At 50.1% G+C, this 19,623-nt stretch overlaps 1 protein-coding gene and 1 pseudogene across 1 annotated transcript; both read left to right on the forward strand.

Moving 5' to 3' along the window:
• Positions 1 to 13,449: 13,449 nt before the first annotated feature.
• LOC112130157 (ubiquitin-ribosomal protein eS31 fusion protein-like) lies at positions 13,450 to 14,281 on the forward strand (annotated as a pseudogene).
• Positions 14,282 to 16,777: 2,496 nt separating this feature from the next.
• Positions 16,778 to 18,262, forward strand: RETN (resistin). The gene is made up of 4 exons (XM_002828554.3): positions 16,778 to 16,850; positions 17,049 to 17,176; positions 17,559 to 17,636; positions 18,018 to 18,262. Exons 2-4 carry the CDS (start codon positions 17,059 to 17,061, stop codon positions 18,146 to 18,148), a joined length of 327 nt encoding a protein of 108 aa, XP_002828600.1. The 5' UTR covers positions 16,778 to 16,850; positions 17,049 to 17,058; the 3' UTR covers positions 18,149 to 18,262.
• The last annotated feature ends 1,361 nt before the right edge of the window (positions 18,263 to 19,623 follow it).

Consider the following 19,623-nt stretch of genomic DNA (forward strand, 5'->3'; position numbering starts at 1 on the left):
CCGTCTCTACTAAAAATACAAAAATTAGCTGGGCGTGGTGGTGGGCTCCTGTTATCCCAGCTACTCGGGAGGCTGAGGCAGGAGAATCTCTTGAAACCGGAAGGCAGATGTTGCAGTGAGCCATCACGCCACTGCACTCCAGCCTGGGCAACAAGAGCGAAACCCTGTCTAAAAAAAAAAAAATTATCCTATGAGATCCCTTCCCCCAAGTCCATTTCCCACCTCATGGTGGACCTGGCTGCTGTTCTTCAAACACACCACACTGTCCCTGCCCCAGAACCTTTGCACCTGCTATTCCCATCATCCGCAATGCTGTGCCTTGCAAGCTATTGTACTCCTTCCTCCTTCCCTTCCCCAGCTTGGAGAGGCCCCTGCTTTACTTCCTCGTGGTATCCCCACTTAGGGTGCTTTCTTTCTGGTTCTCTTCTGGTACTGAGGAATGATCCTCATTCTGGATTTGGCAGGTTGCTTCCTCTCTCCCCATCCCTGCCCCAATGTTTACCCTATAAATGGCTTAGAACCACATGCTCTATTGGAATAAGGGTCAGTTGTAGCCAGAATAATATAATGCTGGTGGGGCTGGGTACTTGCTGGTACATCACATCAGGGGGTCCATAATGTCATGTCACTACGATTGATGGGTGGGTTTGGGGAATGTCCCTGGTCCCCAGTAACTCTCCACATAAAGATGTTAGCAGGAGCTGGGCCCAGTGGCTCACGCCTGTAGTTCCCAGCACTTTGGGAGGCCAAGGCAGGAGGATCACTTAGGCCCAGGAGTTTGAGACCAGCCTGGGCAACACAGCAAAACCCTGTCTCTACTGAAAATAAAATAAAGGCCGGGCACGATGGCTCATACCTGTAATCCCAGCACTTTGGGAGGCTGAGATGGGCGGATCACTTGAGGTCAGGAGTTCAAGACCAGCCTGGCCAACATGGTGAAACCCCGTCCGTCTCTACTAAAAATACAAAAATTAACCAGGCGTGGTGGTGCACACGTGTTATCCCAGGTACTCAGGAAGCTGAGGTAGGAGAATCACTTGAATCCAGGAGGCGGAGGTTGCAGTGGGCTGAGATCATGCCATTGCACTCCAGCCTGGGTGACAGAGTAAGACTCTGTCTCAAAAAATAAATAAATAAAATAAAACAAAATAAAATAATTAGCCAGATGTGGCAGCAATTGCTTGTATTCCCAGCTACATGGGAGGCTGAGGTGGGAAGATCACTTGAGTCCACGAGGTTGAGGCTGCACTGAGTTATGATCTCAGCACTGCACTCCAGTCTGGGCAATAGAGTGAGACCCTGTATCATAAAAAAATAAAAATAAAAAAGGAAAAAAAAGAAAAAAGTTGTTAGCAGCCATCAGTTTCGTTGTTGTTGTTGTTTGTTTAGTTTTGAGATAGAGTTTCGCTCTTGTTGCCCAGGCTGGAGTGCAGTGATGCAATCTTGGCTCATTGCAATCTCCACCTCCAGGGTTCAAGCAATTCTCCTGCCTCAGCCTCCCAAGAAGCTGGGACTACAAGCATGCGCCACCATGCCAGGCTAATTTTTGTAGTTTTAGTAGAGACGGTGTCTCACCATGGTGGCCAAGCTGGTCTTGAACTCCTGAGCTCAAATGATCCACCTGCCTCGTCCTCCTAAAGTGCTGGGATTACAGGCATGAGCCACCGCGCTTGGCCCACCATCCATTTTTGATTCATTACTCTCTTGAGGGTTATGTCTAACTTTATCATTCCTTCTACTGGAATTAGCTGTGGTTCTTCTGAAAAAGGCTTTCTGCTTCCCTCAGGAACTAGCTGGTTTGTACAGAAAGTGACAACATGATACATTGACTTATGTACTATTTGCGGAATGCCTTGAGGCAAGCAGTTACATGAGCTCAGCAGAAGAGCCTGGAATGGGCACAGCCCTGAGGGTCATGTGTGGCTCCATTGGAAGCATCTAGGGAGCACCCAGGAACGCTTGGCTGCCATAATAATTACTATCTAATTTATTAGACATAGTAAAAATAAATTTATTACTAATTATTATCATTAATGATTCTGATTACTGGGTGAGAACAATGGTGAGCTCATGTATTTATGTGCATTGCAGGGTGAGAGTTCTCCTTCCTGTGGTGTGCAGGAGATTCTAGAATATAAACTCATTGAAATAGTGAGAGGAAAACATTTGTGATCTTGAACCTGTTCCGCTTAAAAATACATGAGGGAGGCTGGGTGCGGTGGCTCACGCCTGTAATCCCAGCACTTTGGGAGGCCGAGTTGGGTGGATCACCTGAGGTCAGGAGTTCGAGACCAGCCTGGCCAACATGGCGAAACCTCGTCACTACTAAAAATACAAAAATTAGCCAGGCATGGTGGCACGCACCTGTAATCCCAGCTACTTGGGAGGCTGAGGAAGGAGAATCACTTGAACCGGGGGAGTGGAGGTTGCAGTGGGCTGAGATCACGCCACTGCACTCCAGCCTGGATGGTACAGCAAGACTCTGTCTCAAAATAAGTAAATAAATAAATCAATTAATAAAAAAATACATGAGAGAACTGGTGCAATGGCTCATGCTGGTAATCCCAGCACTCTGGGAGGCTGAGGTGAAAGGATCATCTAAAGCTGGGAGTTTGAGACCAGCCTGGGCAATATAGCAAGACCCCTGCCTCTACAAAAAATGTAGCTGCACCTAGTGGTGCATGCCCAGCTACTTGGGAGGCTGAGGCAGGAGGATCACTTGAGTCTGGGAGGTGGAGGCTACAGTGAGCTGTGATTGCACCACTGCACTCCAGCCTGGGTGACAGAGCAAGACCTCATCTCCAAAAAAAACCCACAAATAACAAAAACATGAGGGTCCAGGGAAATTAAAGCTGCGGGCTGGGCCAGCAGCAGTGGTGGTGGGATGGTGAAGCCAGCAACCCTGGCAGAGAAATCGGGGACAAAGGAATCAGTGCTGGAGACCTGCAGAGGAGGCGTCCTGGCCCCAGACAGGAAAAGGAGGTGATGTAACTCAATGAAGCAAGGAAATCTCGTGGAAATGAGTAAGGTGACAAAGAGAGGCCACCCAGGGGGAGACCCAGACATTGAGGGGAGCTTCCCTTTTTTTTTTTCTGTAAAGTTGCTCAAAAACCTTAAAACACAGTTGACCAACAGCTGCTGCCAAGAACATTGTGAAAAGGTTTCTGGGTAAGGAAATGGCCCTGCGAATGGGAAGGTTACGCTCTGGTGAGATCAGAGATGAGGTCTCCAGGGCTGGGGTGGGAAGGCCAGGATAGCAAAGCCCTGGCAGACAGAGGCTCCATTTTGGGTGTCCTTCATTCCCTTCTTTTTTTTTGAGGCAGAGTCTCACCCTGTCACCTAGGCTGGAGTGCAGTAGTGCGATCTCGGCTCGCTGCAGCCTCTGCCTCCCGAGTTCAAGTGATTCTCCTGCCTCAGCCTTCCAAGCAGCTGGCATTACAGGCATGTGCCACCACGCCCAGCTAATTTTTGTATTTTTAGCAGAGACAGGCTTTTGCCATGTCTCTGCCTAGGCGAATCTCGAACTCCTAATCAAGCAGTCCACCCGCCCTCAGCCTCCTTCATTCCCTTCTGAGATGATTCAGTTTCTGTCTCTGTTGGCAGCTGAGAAAGTTCTGAAAAAAGAATGAAGAGCAGGCCAGGCGTGGTGGCTCACAACTGTAATCCCAGCACTTTGGGAGGCTGAGGTGGGCAGATCACCTGAGCTGGGAAGTTGGAGACCAGCCTGACCAAAAAGGTGAAACCTCACCTCTACTAAAAATACAAAAATTAGCTGGAAATGGTGGTGGATGTCTGTAATCCCAGCTACTCGGGAGGCTGAGGCAGGAGAATCGCTTGAGCCTGGGAGGCAGAGGTTGCAGTGAGCTGAGATTGTCCCACTGCCCTGCAGCTTGAGTGACAGAGTGAGACTCTGTCTCAAAAAAAAAAAGAGAGAAAAAGTAAAGACAATGGCATTAGACAAATTCTGGCTCTGAAATCTAGGCTAGCTGGCCTGGTGACTTTTTTTTTTTTTTTTCATAGAGATGGGGTCTTGCTATGTTGCCCAGGCTGGGTTTTGAATTTTTGGCCTCAAGCCGTCCTCCTGCCTCAGCTTCCCAAAGTGCTGGGAATATAGGTGTGAGCCACCAATGCGCCCCAATTTTTTTTTTTTTTTTTTTTTGAGACAGAGTCTCATTCTGTCGCCCAGGCTGGAGTGCAATGGCGCAATCTTGGCTCACTGCAAACTCCACCTCCCAGATTCAAGTGATTCTCCCACCTCAGCCTCCCGAGTAGCTAGGATTACAGGTACCCACCATCATGCCCAGCTAAGTTTTGTATTTTTAGTAGAGACGGGGTTTCACCTTGTTGGCCAGGTTGGTCTCGAACTCCTGACATCAGGTGATCTGCCTGCCTCGGCCTCCCAAAGTGCTGGGATTACAGACATAAGCCACCGTGCCCTGCTTTTTTTTTTTTTTTTTTGAGAGTCTCTATCTGTCACTTAGAATGGAGTGCAGTGGTGCAATCATAGCTCACTGCAGCCACAAACTCCCGGGCTGAAGCAATAGATCCTCCCCCTTCGGCCTGCTAAGTAGCGGCTGGGATTACATGGGCATGCCACCACACCCAGCTAATTTTTAAAAAGTTTTTGTAAAGACGGGGGTTTTCCTATGTTGCCCAGGCTGAACTCAAACACTTGAGCTCGACGGATCCTCCCGCCTTGGCCTCCCAAGGAGCTGGAATTATAGGCGTGAGCCATTGTGCCTGGCCCTGGTGACATTTTGACAGTAGCCCCACCTTCCCTAGCATGGGTTTTGCCCTCTGTAATGTTGCGTAGGGCTGTTGCGATCACAGAAGGAGGTGGAGTGTGAGTACTTCTGGGGTACATGCCGGAGGCTGGGGATTTGTGGAGGTGTGTGGCTCAATTTTATTCCAGGAAACCATGGCCAGACGGGCCCGTCAGCACCTTTCCTTTCATCGACAGTTCCTCAGTTGGGGGGTGTGAGTTGTTTCGTAATCCCCTCCCCCTCATTTCTTGCAGGAAAGTAGTCATGCAAAGAAACTTTTACTTTATCCACATCTATATTCTTTGTAACCTTTAAAATAAGATACTTGGCCTGGCGCCTGTAACCCCAGCATTTTGGCAGGCTGAGGCAGGCAGATCACTTGAGTTCAGGAGTTCGAGACCAGCCTGGCCAACAGGGGGAAACCCCACCTCTACTAAAAATACAAAAATTAACTGGGCATGGTGGCGCACGCCTGTGATCCCAGCTACTCGGGAGGCTGAGGCATGAGAATTGCTTGAACTCGGGAGGTGGAGGTTGCAGTGAGCCAAGAGGGTTAGGGTTAGGGTTCAGAAGGAAGAAAAAACCTAGGGTGTTTAGCCCTGGAAATCTCTCTTTTGATGTTCACTGCCTTGAGGTTCTTGCTACCTCTTGCTCCAAGTCACAGCCTGGCCCCCGCAGGTCATGCCAGAGCCCCCAGCCTGTCCTCTGCCAAGCGGTGGTCGTGGCAGCCGCTTAGACTCCCACTCCGAAGCTGGATCATCTGTAGATGAGAAGTGTTTGCATAAATGGGGCCAAGGAGTGCTTTCCAGCTCTTTGGTAAAGAAGTCTGACAGCCGTCAAGGCTTTTACTTTTATTTTCCATCCTTCACCCAGGAGGGGAAGCAAGTATTATTGTGTTCTGATTTGGCAGAGCCACCTGTCATTGTAACATTGTCACCAGGGCAACAAGTTACCATCTTTGTAAGGCAACCAATGAGAAGCATGGATTTCCTCTGGTGGTCGGTTTCACAGAACGGCAACAGTTTCTAGGCATCGGAGTGATACCAGAACTCTTTGTTCAAATAAGGCTTCAAGGACAGATGTATAGTGACAGAGAGGAGAACAAGCTGGTAGCAATTATGAATTTTCACAAGGAAAACTAGTTGTGGGGAGCAGAAAAATCCTCTCTGTGGCTTCAGGAACAAAGAGGCCATTTCCTTTGGGTCTTTAGGAAACCCCTTTTTTCCAACTATAATTTATTTCATTATTATTTTTTGAGACGGAGTTTCACTCTTGTTGCCCAGGTTGGAGTGCAATGGTGCGATCTTGGCTCACTGCAACCTCTGCCTCCTGGGTTCAAGCGATTCTCCTGTCTCAGCCTCCCAGTTAGCTGGGATTACAGGCGTCCACCACAATGTCCAGCTAATTTTTGTATTTTTAGTTGAGACAGGGTTTCACCATGTTGGCCAGGTTGATCTGGAACTCCTGACCTCAGGTGAACTTCCCCCTCAGCCTCCCAAAGTGCTGGGTTACAGGCGTGAGCCACCGCACCCAGCCCAACGATAATTTAAATTATAAGTATTTGGCTCGGCATTAGTGGTGCATGCCTGTAATCTCTGCACTTTGGGAGGTCAAAGAGCAAGGATCCTGGCAACATATGAGACCCTGTCTCTACAAAGAAGAATCAATTTTTTGAATTAACTGGGGGTGGTGGTGGGTGCCTGTAGTCCTAGCTACTCAGGAGGCTGAGGCAGGAGGATCGCTTGAGCCCAGGAGTTGGAGGATGCAGTGAGCTCTGATGGCACCACTGCACCCCGGCGTGGGAGATCAAGACAGAGTGAGACACCATCTCTAAAAAATAATAATAAATAAATAAATACGTATTTGCTGGTGATGGTTACAAGACCGTGTGCAGAATTTTAATGTACATAAATGCCACCTTAACAAAACCTGATTTTTAGAAAATAATTCTTGGGAAAACCAAAACGTGCAGCAGGCAGGTAGACACATTTGTCAAAATGCATCAAACTCAGTAACAGCAGACCAAAGACTGCCTGTTCTCACTTACAAGTGGGATCTAAACTTCAGGTACTCATGGACAAAGGTGGCAATAATGAACACTGGAGATTACCAGGGAGGGGTGAGAAAAAGGGGCATGAGGGTTGAAAAACTAACTGTTGAACACTGTGCTCACCATCTGGGTGACACAATCGCTCATACCCCAAACCTCAGCATCATGCAATATACTCAGGTAGGAAACTGGCACGGGTATCCCCTGAATCTAAAATAAAAGTTGATAAAGAGGGTCCCAGGCGCAGCGGCTCACAACTGTAATCCCAGCACTTTGGGAGGTCAAGGCAGGCAGATCGCTTTGAGGCCAGGAGTTCCAGACCAGCCTGGGCAACATGGTGAAACCCCGTCTCTACTAAAAATACAAAAATTAGCTGGGTGTGGTGGTGGGCACCTGTAATCCCAGCTACTTGGGAGGCTGATGCAGGAGAATCGCTTGAACCCGGGAGGCAGAGGTTGCAGTGAGCCAGGATCACACCACTGCACTCCAATTTGGGCAATAGAGCGAGATTCCGTCTCAAAAAATGAAAAAATAAATAAAAGTTGATAAAGAGGGCTGGGCATGGTGGCTTATGCTTATAATTCCAGCACTTTGGGAGGCCGAGGCAGGCAGATCACTTGAGGCCAGGAGTTTGAGACCAGCCTGGGCAACATGGTGAAACCCCATCTCTACGAAAAATACAAAAATTAGTTGGGCGTGGTGGTGTGTGCCTGTGGTCCCAGCACTTTGGGAGGCCAAAGTGGGTGGATCACTTGAGGTCCAGAGTTCGAGACCAGCCTGGCCAACATGGAGAAATCCTGTCTCTACTAAAAATACAAAAATTACCTGGGTGTAGTGGCACATGCCTGTGGTCCCAGCTACTCACGAGGCTGAGGCAGGAGAATTGCTTGAACCCGAGAGGTGAAGGTTGCAGTGAGCTGAGATTGTGCCACTGCATGCCAGCCTGGGCAACAGAGTGAGACTCTTTCTCAAAAAAAAAAAAAATTTTTTAAGTTGAAAAAGAAAAACAATGCATAAAACCATAAGATAGGCACATTCTACCGTATGTAAATTACACATCAACAAAATGGATTTTTCAAAAATCACTGTTTCTGGGATTTTATTAGATAGCATTAGGTACAAAACTGAGGTCAGTAGAGCTCAGTTTTACTGGTAGAAATCAGAGGAAGTTAAAGGATTTTATGTTTTAGAAGAGAATTAAGGGGCATATTGCCTTTTCCTGCTACTGAACCAAGAGTTTTCAAACTGGGTCCCTAGGGAACCCTAGGGGTTCCATGCCTACCCTGCTTTCTCCTCAATCTGTCATCACAGCTGCCCACTTCTTTTGTGTCCTTCAAAAGGTTTTACCTGAAGAGTTCTGAGACCAAAGGGTTTGAAAAATCAGAGCTCTCAAAAAATGATTTTTCTTTTTCTTTTTTTTTTTTTGAGACAGGATCTCGCTTTGTTATCCAGGCTGGAGTGCAGTGATGCCATCATGGCTCACTGCAGTCTCAGCCTTCCTGGGCTCAAGTGATCCTCACACCCCAGCCTCCTCAGTAGCTGGGGCTACCAGCATGGACCACCACACCCAGCTAATTTTTTTTCCATTGATTGATTGATTGAGATCGAGACTCACTCTGTCACCCAGGCTGGAGTGCAGTGGTGCAATCTCAGCTCACTGCAACCTCCACCTCCTGGGTTCAAGCGATTTTCCTGCCTCAGCCTCCTGAGTAGCTGGGATTACAGGTGACTGCCACCACACCCATCTAGTTTTTGTGTTTTTAGTAGAGACAGGGTTTCGCCATGTTGGCCAGGCTGGTCTTGAACTCCTGACATCAGGTGATCTGCCCGCCTTGGCCTCCCAAAGTGCTGGGATTACAGGCGTGAACCACTGCGCCCGGCTTTTTCCCTTTTATCTTTGTAGAGATGCGGTCTTGTTATGTTGTCCAGGCTGGTCTCAAGCTCCTGGCCTCAAGCGATCCTCCCGCCTCAGCCTCCCAAAGCACAAGGATGACAGGTGTGAGCCACTGCACCTGGCAATAACATGGTTTCTGTCTCTTTCCAAGCTACCCTTTGTCCAGGGTGTGTCAAAGAGTAGCTCAAGAAGAGACAGAAGTCATGTCTTCAAGGAGGCAGGATGAGCTGGGACTTGAGCGTGCGGAAATATCTGGACGAAAATGGACTTGAAAGTTCCTGCTAGGACCAGAAGAGACAGGGAGCCTGTGGAATTCACTTTTCCCCTCCAGATCCCCTGTCCCACAAATTTGCTTTCAGTTCCTCTAAATGCACACACTCCATTCTGCCTCAGGGCCTTGGAACACGCAGTCCTCTCCCTCCACCCAGAAGGCCCTCCCTAACTGCCTCTCCTGGTTAACCCTTGTGCCTCCTCCACCCTCCCTTCAGACATCTTTTCCTCCCCCCAAAATACTTTCTGGATTCCCCCATGTGGGGCTGATTGTTAGGCCAGAGGTTCTCACGGAAAAGGGTTCCTCTCCTTAGGAGATGGAAGGGTCCTTGAGGCTGATGGCTGATTGAGCATTCTATTGGTGTTTTTTGTTGTTGTTGTTTTGTTTTTTTTAGAGATGGGGTCTTGCTCTGTTGTCCAGGCTGGAGTGCAGTAGTGCGATCATAGCTCACTGCAGTCTCCAACTCCTGGACTCAAGCGGTCCTTCTGTCGCAGCCTCCTGAGTAGCTGAGACTACAGGAAGGCACCACCACTGCCTGCCTAATGTTTTCTTATGTTTTGTACAGAGGGAGGGTCTCACTGTGTTGGCCAGGCTGGTCTTGAACTCCTGGGCTCAAGCAATCCACCCACCTCGGTCTCCTAAAGCACTGGGATTACAGGTGTGAGCCACAGTGCCCGGCCTTTTTTTTTTTGAGATGGAGTTTTCTTTTGTTGCCCAGGCTGGAAAGAAATGGCGCAACCTTGGCTCACCACAACCTCCGCCTCCCGGGTTCAAGCAATTCTCCTGCCTCAGCCTCCCAAGTAACTGGGATTACAGCTACCCGCCTGGTGTGCCACCACGACTGGCCAATTTTGTGTTTTTAGTAGAAAAGGGGTTTCTCCATGTTGGTCAGGCTGGTCTCAAACTCCCGACCTCAGGTGATCCGCCCGCCTCAGCCTCCCAAAAGGCTGGGATTACAAGCATGAGCCACCATGCCCGGCCCATTGCCCGGCCTTTTTATTGCTGTTTTGTTGGTGTCTGCCTTCCCCTGACTGACAAGGGCCAACTCGTCCCGGGCAAGGGCAGCATCCCTCTGCTTCTTACTGTATACACGGTGTTTAACACAGCATGTGGAACATAATAGTTGCTCAATAAATATTGCCTGCGCTTTGAACCTGTGTGCACCGTTGCATTTACACAGGGATTTAATCACACGCATCGTGTTGATTGATATATAAATACATAGAGAATATTGTGCAAATGAGAGTTACAGCTCAAAATTTTTACAAAACTCTCCCCTCACTAGGGGCCTTCCTGGTATGCTTTTATCACCACTATCTCTGATTCTCCAGGACTCTTCCATCCTCATTTCCAATAGCATAAATTAGTTTTGTTTGTATTTCATTTATTATTATTATTATTATTTTGAGATGGAGTCTCTCTGTTGCCCAGGCTGGAGTGCAGTAGCATGATTTTGGCTCACTGCAACCTCCACCTCTTGGTTCAAGCGATTCTCCTCCCTCAGCATCCCGAGTAGCTGGGATTACAGGCACCTGCTGCTACACCTGGCTAATTTTTGTATTTTTAGTTTAGTTTTTTTTTTTTTTTTTTTGAGACAGAGTCTTGCTCTTTTGCCCAGGGCTGAAGTGCAGTGGCGTGATGTCGGCTCACTGCAACCTCCGCCTGCTGGGTTCAAGCAAGCATGTCTGGCTAATTTTTGCATTCTTAGTAGAGAAGGCATTTCGCCATGTTGGCCAGGCTGGTCTTGAACTCCTGACCTCAAGTGATCCACCTGCCTCAGCCTCCCAGAGTGCTGGGACTACAGGTGTGAGCCACTGCACCTGGCCTAATTTTTGTATTTTTAGTACAGACAGGGTTTCACCATGTTGGCAGGCTGATCTTGAACTCCTGACTTCAAGAGATCCACCCTCTTAGGCCTCCCAACGTGCTGGGATTATAGGCATGAACGACCACACCCAGCCTATTGTTATTATTATTGTTCTGAGACAGGGTCTGGGTCTGTCATCCAGGCTGGAGTCTAGTGGTGCAATCATAGCTCACTACAGCCTCAACCTCCCAGGCTCAAGTCATCCTCCAGCCTCAGCCTCCTGAGTAGCTGGGACCACAGATGCACAATACCATGCCTGGCTAAATTTTGTAATTTTTTTGTTGAGATGGGGTCTCACCATGTTGCCCATGCTGTCATCCTTTTTTTTTTTTTTTTTTTTTGAGACGGAGTCTTTCTCTGTTGCCCAGGCTGGAGTGCAGTGGCGCCATCTCGGCTCACTGCAAGCTCCGCCTCCCAGGTTCACGCAGTTCTCCTGCATCAGCCTCCCGAAGAGCTGGGACTGCAGGTGCCCGCCGCCACCACGCCCGGCTAAATGTTTGGATTTTTAGTAGAGATGAGGTTTCATCGTGTTAGCCAGGATGGTCTTGATCTCCTGACCTTGTGATCCGCCTGCTTCAGCTTCCCAAAGTGCTGGGATTACAGGCAGAAGCCACCGCGCCCGGCCCCCTTTTTTTTTTTAATAAATGGATTTGTATGGTATGTTCTTTTTGGCGTCTGGCTTCTATGCTAACATTATGTTCATGAGAATCAGCCATGTGGTTGGGTGTAGCTGTAATCCATGGACTGTTGTCTCATTCTCACTCATCACCACATACCAGGGGTACAAAAAATGTTTTCTGTAAAGAGTCAGATAGTAAACATTCTCAGCTTTGGGGGCCCTACTGTCCATCCACTCTACAGCTACTGAGCTCTGCCATGGACGTGATAGCAGTCACTGATGATATATTAAAAAATGGGGCCAGGTGCAGTGGCTCATGCCTATAATCTCAGCACTTTGGGAGGCCAAGGCGGGCGGATCACTTGAGATCAGGAGATCGAAACCAGCCTGGCTAACATGGCGAAATCCCATCTCTACTAAAAATACAAAAATTAGCCGGACATGGTGGCGCGCCTGCCTGTAATCCCAGCTACTCGGGAGGCTGAGGCAGGAGAATCGCTTTAACCCGGGAGGCAGAGGTTGCAGTGAGCCAAGGTTGTGCCACTGCACTCCAGCCTTGGTGACAAGAGCAAGTCTCCCTCTCAAAAAAAAGGGGGTAGCAAACTGTGTGTGTGTGTTTGTAGAGACAGGATCTCACTATGTTGCCCAGACTGCCCTCAAACTCCTGGGCTCAAACAATCCTCCTGCTTTGGTCTCTCAAGTAGCTAGGATGACAGGTGCCTGCCACTGAGCTTGGCATTTTTTTTTTTTTTTTGAGACAGAGTTTCGCTCTTGTTGCCCAGGCTGGAGTGCAATGGCACCATCTTGACTTACTGCAACCTCTGCCTCCCAGGTTCAAGCAATTCTCCTGCCTCGGCCTCTCAAGTAGCTGGGATTACAGCCGCGTGCCACCACACCCGGCTAATTTTGTATTGTAAGTAGTGATGGGGTTTCACCACATTGGCCAGGCTGGTCTTGAACTCCTGACCTCAGGTGATCCACCCGCCTTGGCCTCCCAAAGTGCTGTGATTACAGGCATGAGCCACCACACCCAGCTGACAATGTTTTAAGAAAATTTTCTTTATGGACTCTTTATGAAAATTATATGAATTTGAATTTTATATGATTTTTATTTTCACTAAACATTACAAATATTTTTTGGCTAGGCACAGTGGCTCATGCCTGTAATCTCAGTGCTTTGGGAGGCTAAGGTGGCAGGATCTTTTGAGGCCAGGAGTTTGAGACCAGCCTGGGCAATATAGTGAGACCCCACCTCTACAAAAAAATTTAAAAAATTGGTTAGGTGTGGTGACACACGCCTGTAGTCCCACCTACTCAAGAGGCTGATGAAGGGGGGATTGCGTGAGCCCAGGAGTTTGAGGCTGCAGTGAGCTATGATTGCACCATTGCACTCCAGCCTGGAAAACAGAGCCAGACTTTGTCTTTAAAAAAAACCAAAACTTTTTTTTTCCCTATGGTTTAAAAATGTGAAAATTGGCAGTGCCTCAAAAAGTTAAACATAGAATTACCATATGATCAGGCAGTACTACTCCTGGGCATATGCCCAGAATTGAAAGCAGGAACTACAAACAGATATTTGCACGTCTATGTTCATAGCAGCATTATTCACAATAGCCAAAAGGCAGAAGCAGGCCAGGCACAGTGGCTCACACCTGTAATCCCAGGACTTTGGGAGGCCGAGGCGGGCAGATCACTTGAGATCAGGAGTTTGAGATCAGTCTGGCCAACATGATGAAACTTCATCTCTACTAAAAATACAAAAAAAAAAAAAAATTAGCCAGATGTGGTGGTGGCACATGCCTGTAATTGTGGCTACTCGGAGGCTGAGGCAGGATAATCACTTAAACCCAGGAGTCGGAGGTTGCAGTGAGCCAAGATCGTGCCACTTGCACTCCAGCCTGGGTGACAAGAGCGAAACTCTGTCTCAAAAAAACTAAAACCAAAAACCTTTTTGATCCGCCATCTGTGGTGGAGCCGCCACCAAAATGTAGATTTTCCTGCAAACCCTTACAGGGAAGACCATCACCCTTGAGGCTGAACCCTTGGATATGGTAGAAAATGTAAAGGCCAAGATCCAGGGTAAAGAAAGAATTCCTCCTGATCAGCAAAGACTTATCTTTGCTGGCAAGCACTGGAAGATGGACGTACTCTGTCTGACTACAACATTCAAAAGGAGTCTCCTCTTCATCTTGTATTGAGAATTCGTGGTGGTGCTAAGGAAAGGAAGAAGTCTTTTTTTTTTTTGAGATGGAGTCTCGCTCTATAGCTCAGGCTGGAGTGCAGTGGTGCAGTCTTGGCTCACTGCAACCTCTGCCTCCGGGGTCCCGGTTCAAGCAATTCTCCTGCCTCAGCCTCCCAAGTAGCTGGGATTACAGGCACACACCACCACGCCCAGCTAATTTTTGTATTTTTAGTAGACAGGATTTCACCATGTTGGCCAGGCTGGTCTTAACTCCTGACCTCGTGATCCACCTGCCTCGGCCTCCCAAAGTGCTGGGATTACAGGTGTGAGCCACTGTGCCCAGCCAGAAGAAGAAGTCTTACCTGCAAGAAGAATAAGCACAAGAGAAAGAAGGTGAAGCTGGCTGTCCTGAAATATTATAAGGTGGATGAGAATGGCAAAATTAGTCACCTTCATCGAGGTTACCCTTCTGATGAATGTGGTGCTGGATTGTTTATGGTAAGCCACTTCGACAGACATTATTGTGGCAAATGTTGTCTGACTTACTGCTTCAACAAACCAGAAGACAAATAACTGTATGAATTAACAAAAGATGGCCAGGCGCGGTGGCTCACACCTGTAATCCCAGCACTTTGGGAGGCCAAGGCAGGCAGATCACAAGGTAAGGAGATCGAGACCATCCTGGCTAACACGGTAAAACCCGTCTCTACTAAAAATACAAAAAAATTAGCCAGGCGTGGTGGCGGGCGCCTGTAGTCCCAGCTACTAGGGAGGCTGAGGCAGGAGAATGGCGTGAACCTGGGAGGCAGAGCTTGCAGTGAGCCAAGGTCGTGCCACTTCACTCCAGCCTGGGCGACAGAGCGAGACTCTGTCACAAAAAAGAAAAAAAAAACCCACAAAAGATGTGAACTAACAAAAACAAACAAACAAACAAAAAACAAAACAAAAGCTGGAAGCAACCCAAGTGTCCATCAATGGATGAAGGAATAAACACAACGTGGTTCATCCACACAAGGGAATGTGATGCAGCCGTGAAAAGGAAAACAGTTCTGACTCAGGCTGCAGCAGGGATGAACCTTGGGGATATTATGCCCAGTGAAATAAGCAGATACAAAAGGACAAGCACTGTGTGATTCCACTCCTAGGAGGTCCCCAGAGTCGTCAGATCCGTAGAGACAGAAAGCAGGATGGAGGGCTGAGGAGAGGGATAGGGAGTGAGTGTTTCATGGGGACGGAGTTTCAGTTCGGAAAGAGGAGAAAGTTCTGGAGATGGATGGCGGTGGTGGCTGCACAACATGAATGTGCTTATTGACACAGAACTGTGCACTGAAAAATGGTTAAAATAGGCCAGGCATGGTGGCTCACACCTGTAATCCCAGGACTTTGGGAGGCTGAGGCGGGCGGATCACTTGAGGTCAGGAGTTTGAGAACAGCCTGGCCAACATGGTGAAACCCCGTCTCTACTAAAAATACAAAAAATTAGCCGGGCGTGGTGGTGCACACCTGTAATCCCAGCTACTCGGGAGGCTAAGGCAGGAGAATTGCTTGAACCCAGGAGGCGGAAGTTGCAGTGAGCCAAGATTGAGCCACTGTACTCCAGCCTGAGCAACAGAGTGAGACTCTGAAACAAAGAAACAAACAAAAGCAATGGTTAAAATGGAGCAAGATGGTGCATACCTGTAGCTTCAGCTACTGGGGAGTCCAAGGTGGGAGGAATACTTGAAGCCAGGAGTCTGAGACTAGCTTGGGCAACATAGCAAGACCCCGTCTCAAAAAAAAAAAAAAAAAAAAGGCCGGGCGCGGTGGCTCACACCTGTAATCCCAGCACTTTGGGAGGCCGAGGCGGGCAGATCACAAGGTCAGGGGACCAAGACCATCCTGGCTAACACGGTGAAACTCCGTCTCTACTAAAAAAAAAAAAATACAAAAAATTAGCCAGGCATGGTGGCAGGCGCCTGTAGTCCCAGCTACTTGGGAGGCTGAGGCAGGAGAATGGCGCGAACCCAGGAGGCGGAGCTTGCAGTAACCCGAGATGCGCCACTGCACTCCAGCCTGGGTGACAGAACAAGACTCCGTCTCAAAAAAGAAAAAAAAAAGTTATAATGGTAAATTGTATGTTATATGTATTTTACCACAAAAAAGCCCATTGTATTGGAAACAAAGAACAAATAAAAATGTAATAACCATTCCTAGCTCATGGGTGGTCCAAGAAGAAACATGAACTGGACCTTGGCCCATGAGCAGTGGCTTTCCAACTTCTGTTGTAGGTGATGCCATTGATGGAATAAACCATGATTTTGCTTTCTTCTTTTTGAGATGGAGTCTTGCTATGGTGCCCAAGCTAGTCACCCAGGATGGAGCGCGGGGGCGCAATCTCAGCTCACTGCAACCTCCGCCTTCCGGGTTCAAGTGATTCTCCCACCTCAGCCTCCCAAGTAGCTGGGATTACAGGCACACGCCACCACGCCCAGTTAATTTTTGTATGTCTAATGGAGACAGGGTTTCATCATGTTGGCCAGGCTGGTCTCAAGCTCCTGACCTCAAGTGATCCGCCCACCTCGGCCTCTCAAAGTGCTGGGATTACAGGCGTGAGCCACCGGCCATAAACCATGATTTTATTTACCAGTTCTATTGCTCATGGGCATTTGGGTATGAATGTGGTATGTCATTCTCACCCAGGGACATAATTATTATTACTATTTTAGAGAAGTGGTCTTGCTCTGTTGCCCAGGCTGGAGTGCAGTGGTGTGATCATAAGTCACTGTAGCTTTGAACTCCCGGGCTCAAGCAATTCTCTCACCTCAGCCTCCTGGGTAGCTGGGACTACAAGTGCTTGTCCTCACCATGCCTAGCAAGAGACATTATTTTTGTCATGTTTGCATCAGCTACCCTTGCATGCAAAACTCTGCTTGTCTACCTGTTCCTCAGACCACAGCCCCTGGCATTATCCCTGGGGCACCACCTCCTGACCAGTCTCTGGATGTGAAGAGGGAGGCCCTGTTGGAAGCGGGGAGGCTCCCTCCCTCCTCCAGCCCTTACTGTCTGTTCAGGGGCTTCCTCTTGGCCCCGGATGTGGGGCCGGAGGGTTGGGGGCCCAGGGACTTATTAGCCAAGACAGGAAGCCCCACCCCAAGAGGCCTCAAAGAAAGAGCCGCGGTGCAGGAATTCGTGTGCCACATTTGGTTAGCTGAGCCCACCGAGAGGGTAAGTGACAGCTGCTCCTGCCCTTGCCATGGCACCAGCGGGGAGCCTGGGATCAAGGCTGAGCCTCCACCCCTGTCCCCCACAGCCGGGGACAGGGGTCCAGGTCCGGGGGTCCAGATCCCACTCCCTCCACGGGCCGGATCTTCCCCACATGGGCAGGGCTGACCCAGCTGTGGGTCTCTTGGTTCCCTCTTTCAGCGCCTGCAGGATGAAAGCTGTCTGTCTCCTCCTTCTCCCTGTCCTGGGGCTGCTGGTGTCTAGCGAGAGCCTGTGCTCCTTGGAAGAAGCCATCAACGAGAAGATCCAGGAGGGCGCCAGCTCTCTAAGTAAGGACCGCCCACTTGGGCAAGCTCCCCAAGGGTCTCAGAGACCTCACTGATCCCTGGCACAGACCTGACTCCAACCCAGCCCCAGCGCTCACCAAATCTCATCCTCAAATCCAACCAGATCATAAATTCAACCCCAACTCCACTCCCAACCCCTCCGACTGTCCCCATCTTATCCACAGCTCCAAACCCAATCCCCGCTCTCACTCCAAACCTTCCCTTACTCCAAAACACCCAACTCAAGACAGGGTCCTGGAGGCCAGTGAGCTCCTATGCCCACAGGGACCTAGCTCCAAACCAACAGGGCGAACGTAGCGGGAGGATGGGGGAGGGACCGTTTGGTCTCACGGCTCCCCCTGTCTCTTTCCCTCCGGTCTCCCAGTATTTAGGGCAATAAGGAGCATTGACCTGGAGTGCCAGAGCGTCACCTCCAGGGGGGACCTGGCTACTTGCCCCCGAGGTGAGTGCAGAAGACTGTTGTCCAGGTGCCCATTTCTGTTCCAAGTCCCCTGGGAATGCCCCTCCCCGCCATGTTCCCCATGTCCAGCCTCTACTCCCCTAGGATCTTGGTCCTGACTCCCAGCCTTCTCCGCCCATCTGGACACTGGTGTCCACCCTCACTCCCTGCCTCCAGTGCCCATTCCGTGGTTGGAGCCTCCAGCCGTCCCCGTCCCCACCCCTCTCCCGCTCCCACCCCCCGGCTCCCATCCCCCCCGCTCCCACACCCCACCCCGCTCCCACACCCTCCGCTCCCCCCGCCGCCCCCGCTCCCACCCCCGCCTCCCGCTCCCACCCTCAGCCTCCCAGCTCAGAGTCCACGCTCCTCTGTTCCGGGCTGCAGGCTTCGCCGTCACCGGCTGCACTTGTGGCTCCGCCTGTGGCTCGTGGGATGTGCGCGCCGAGACCACATGTCACTGCCAGTGCGCGGGCATGGACTGGACCGGAGCGCGCTGCTGTCGTGTGCAGCCCTGAGGTCGCGCGCAGCGCGTGCACAGCGCGGGCGGAGGCGGCTCCAGGTCCGGAGGGGTTGCGGGGGAGCTGGAAATAAACCTGGAGATAATGATGATGATGATGGAGCGGATCTGAGCCCTGCGTGGTTTCTTTAGTAGGCCTGGAGGGACTGATCTAGCGTCTCCAAGAGAGTGGGGCGCGCAGCTGCTAGAGGGGGCGGGGACACCGCGACTTTCTACTGCCCCGTCCCCCTTCCTCCTATGGGGTCTCCAACTGCTTCCTCCGAAAATAGGGCCTGAACTTCCTCTAGTGACGTCACCACCTAAGGCTCATGGCTGCCTTCAAGAGGTGATGTCTCATCTTTGAGGCTACCTTGACGCTCACCCTGGGGTCTCCGACCTCCCCAGGAAGTGGCTGGGTCATTTTCCCCCAGTCCTCATAATGAGGCTTCATCTAGGACCTGGGTCAGTCTGGGCAGTGGACGGGACCCTCCAGGGCCCCAAGACTCCAGGAGCCCCAGGTCAGGGTGGGCCCCTGAATCATGTCTCAGCCCAGAGCTGGAACCTGTATCCCTCACTTCCTACCTGCAAGGAGGAACCCCCAAGGCACAGGCAAAGTTGGGTTACGGACAGTCAGGGACGCCTACCTGATGTCACGCATCATCACAAGTTCACGTTTTCATACAGGCAAGTGCAGTTGTGAGTAGTTAGTTACAACCAGATACACACAGGGTGCTTACCCCTTCCTGGATACTAGATTATAAAAACACAGAGCAGGGGACTTGTCTGCTCCTAGATCCCCCCAGGGTTTCGTTTCTTTCCTTCCCTTCCCCTCCCCTCCCCTCCCCTCTCCTCTCCCCTCTTCTCTTTTCTTTCTTTCTTTCTTTTTTTTTTTTTTTTTTTTTGAGACAAGTTGTCGCTCTGTTGCCCAGGCTGGAGTGCAGTGGTGCGATCTCGGCTCACCGCCAACCTCTGCCTCCTGGGTTCAAGCGATTCTCCTGCCTCAGCCTCCCATGTAGCTGGGACTACGGGCGCTCGCCACCATACCTGGCTAATTTTTGTATTTTTAGTAGAGAAGGAGTTTCACCATGTTGGCTAGGTTGGTCTTGAGCTCCTGGCCTCAAGCGATTCACCTGCCTCAGCCTCCCAAAGTGCTGGGATTACAGGCATGAGCCACCACGCCTGGCCTATTTTTTAATTTTTATTTTTGAAACAAGGTCTTCTCACTCTGACGCCCAGGCTGGAGTGCAGTGGCACAATCTCGGCTCACTGCAACCTCTGCCTCCTGGGTTCAAGCGATAGTCCTGCCTCAGCCTCCCAAGTAGCTGGGATTACAGGTGCCCACCACCATGCCCAGCTAATTTGTATTTTTAGTACAGAGCGGGTTTCACCATGTTGGCCAGGCTGGTCTCAAACTCCTGACCTCAGGTGATCCACCCACCTCGGCCTCCCAAAGTGCTGGGATTACAGGGGTGAGCCACTGCACCCAGCCCCCCC

The sequence above is a fragment of the Pongo abelii genome, chromosome 20 (assembly GCF_028885655.2).
Source record: "Pongo abelii isolate AG06213 chromosome 20, NHGRI_mPonAbe1-v2.0_pri, whole genome shotgun sequence".
NCBI lineage: Eukaryota > Metazoa > Chordata > Mammalia > Primates > Hominidae > Pongo > Pongo abelii.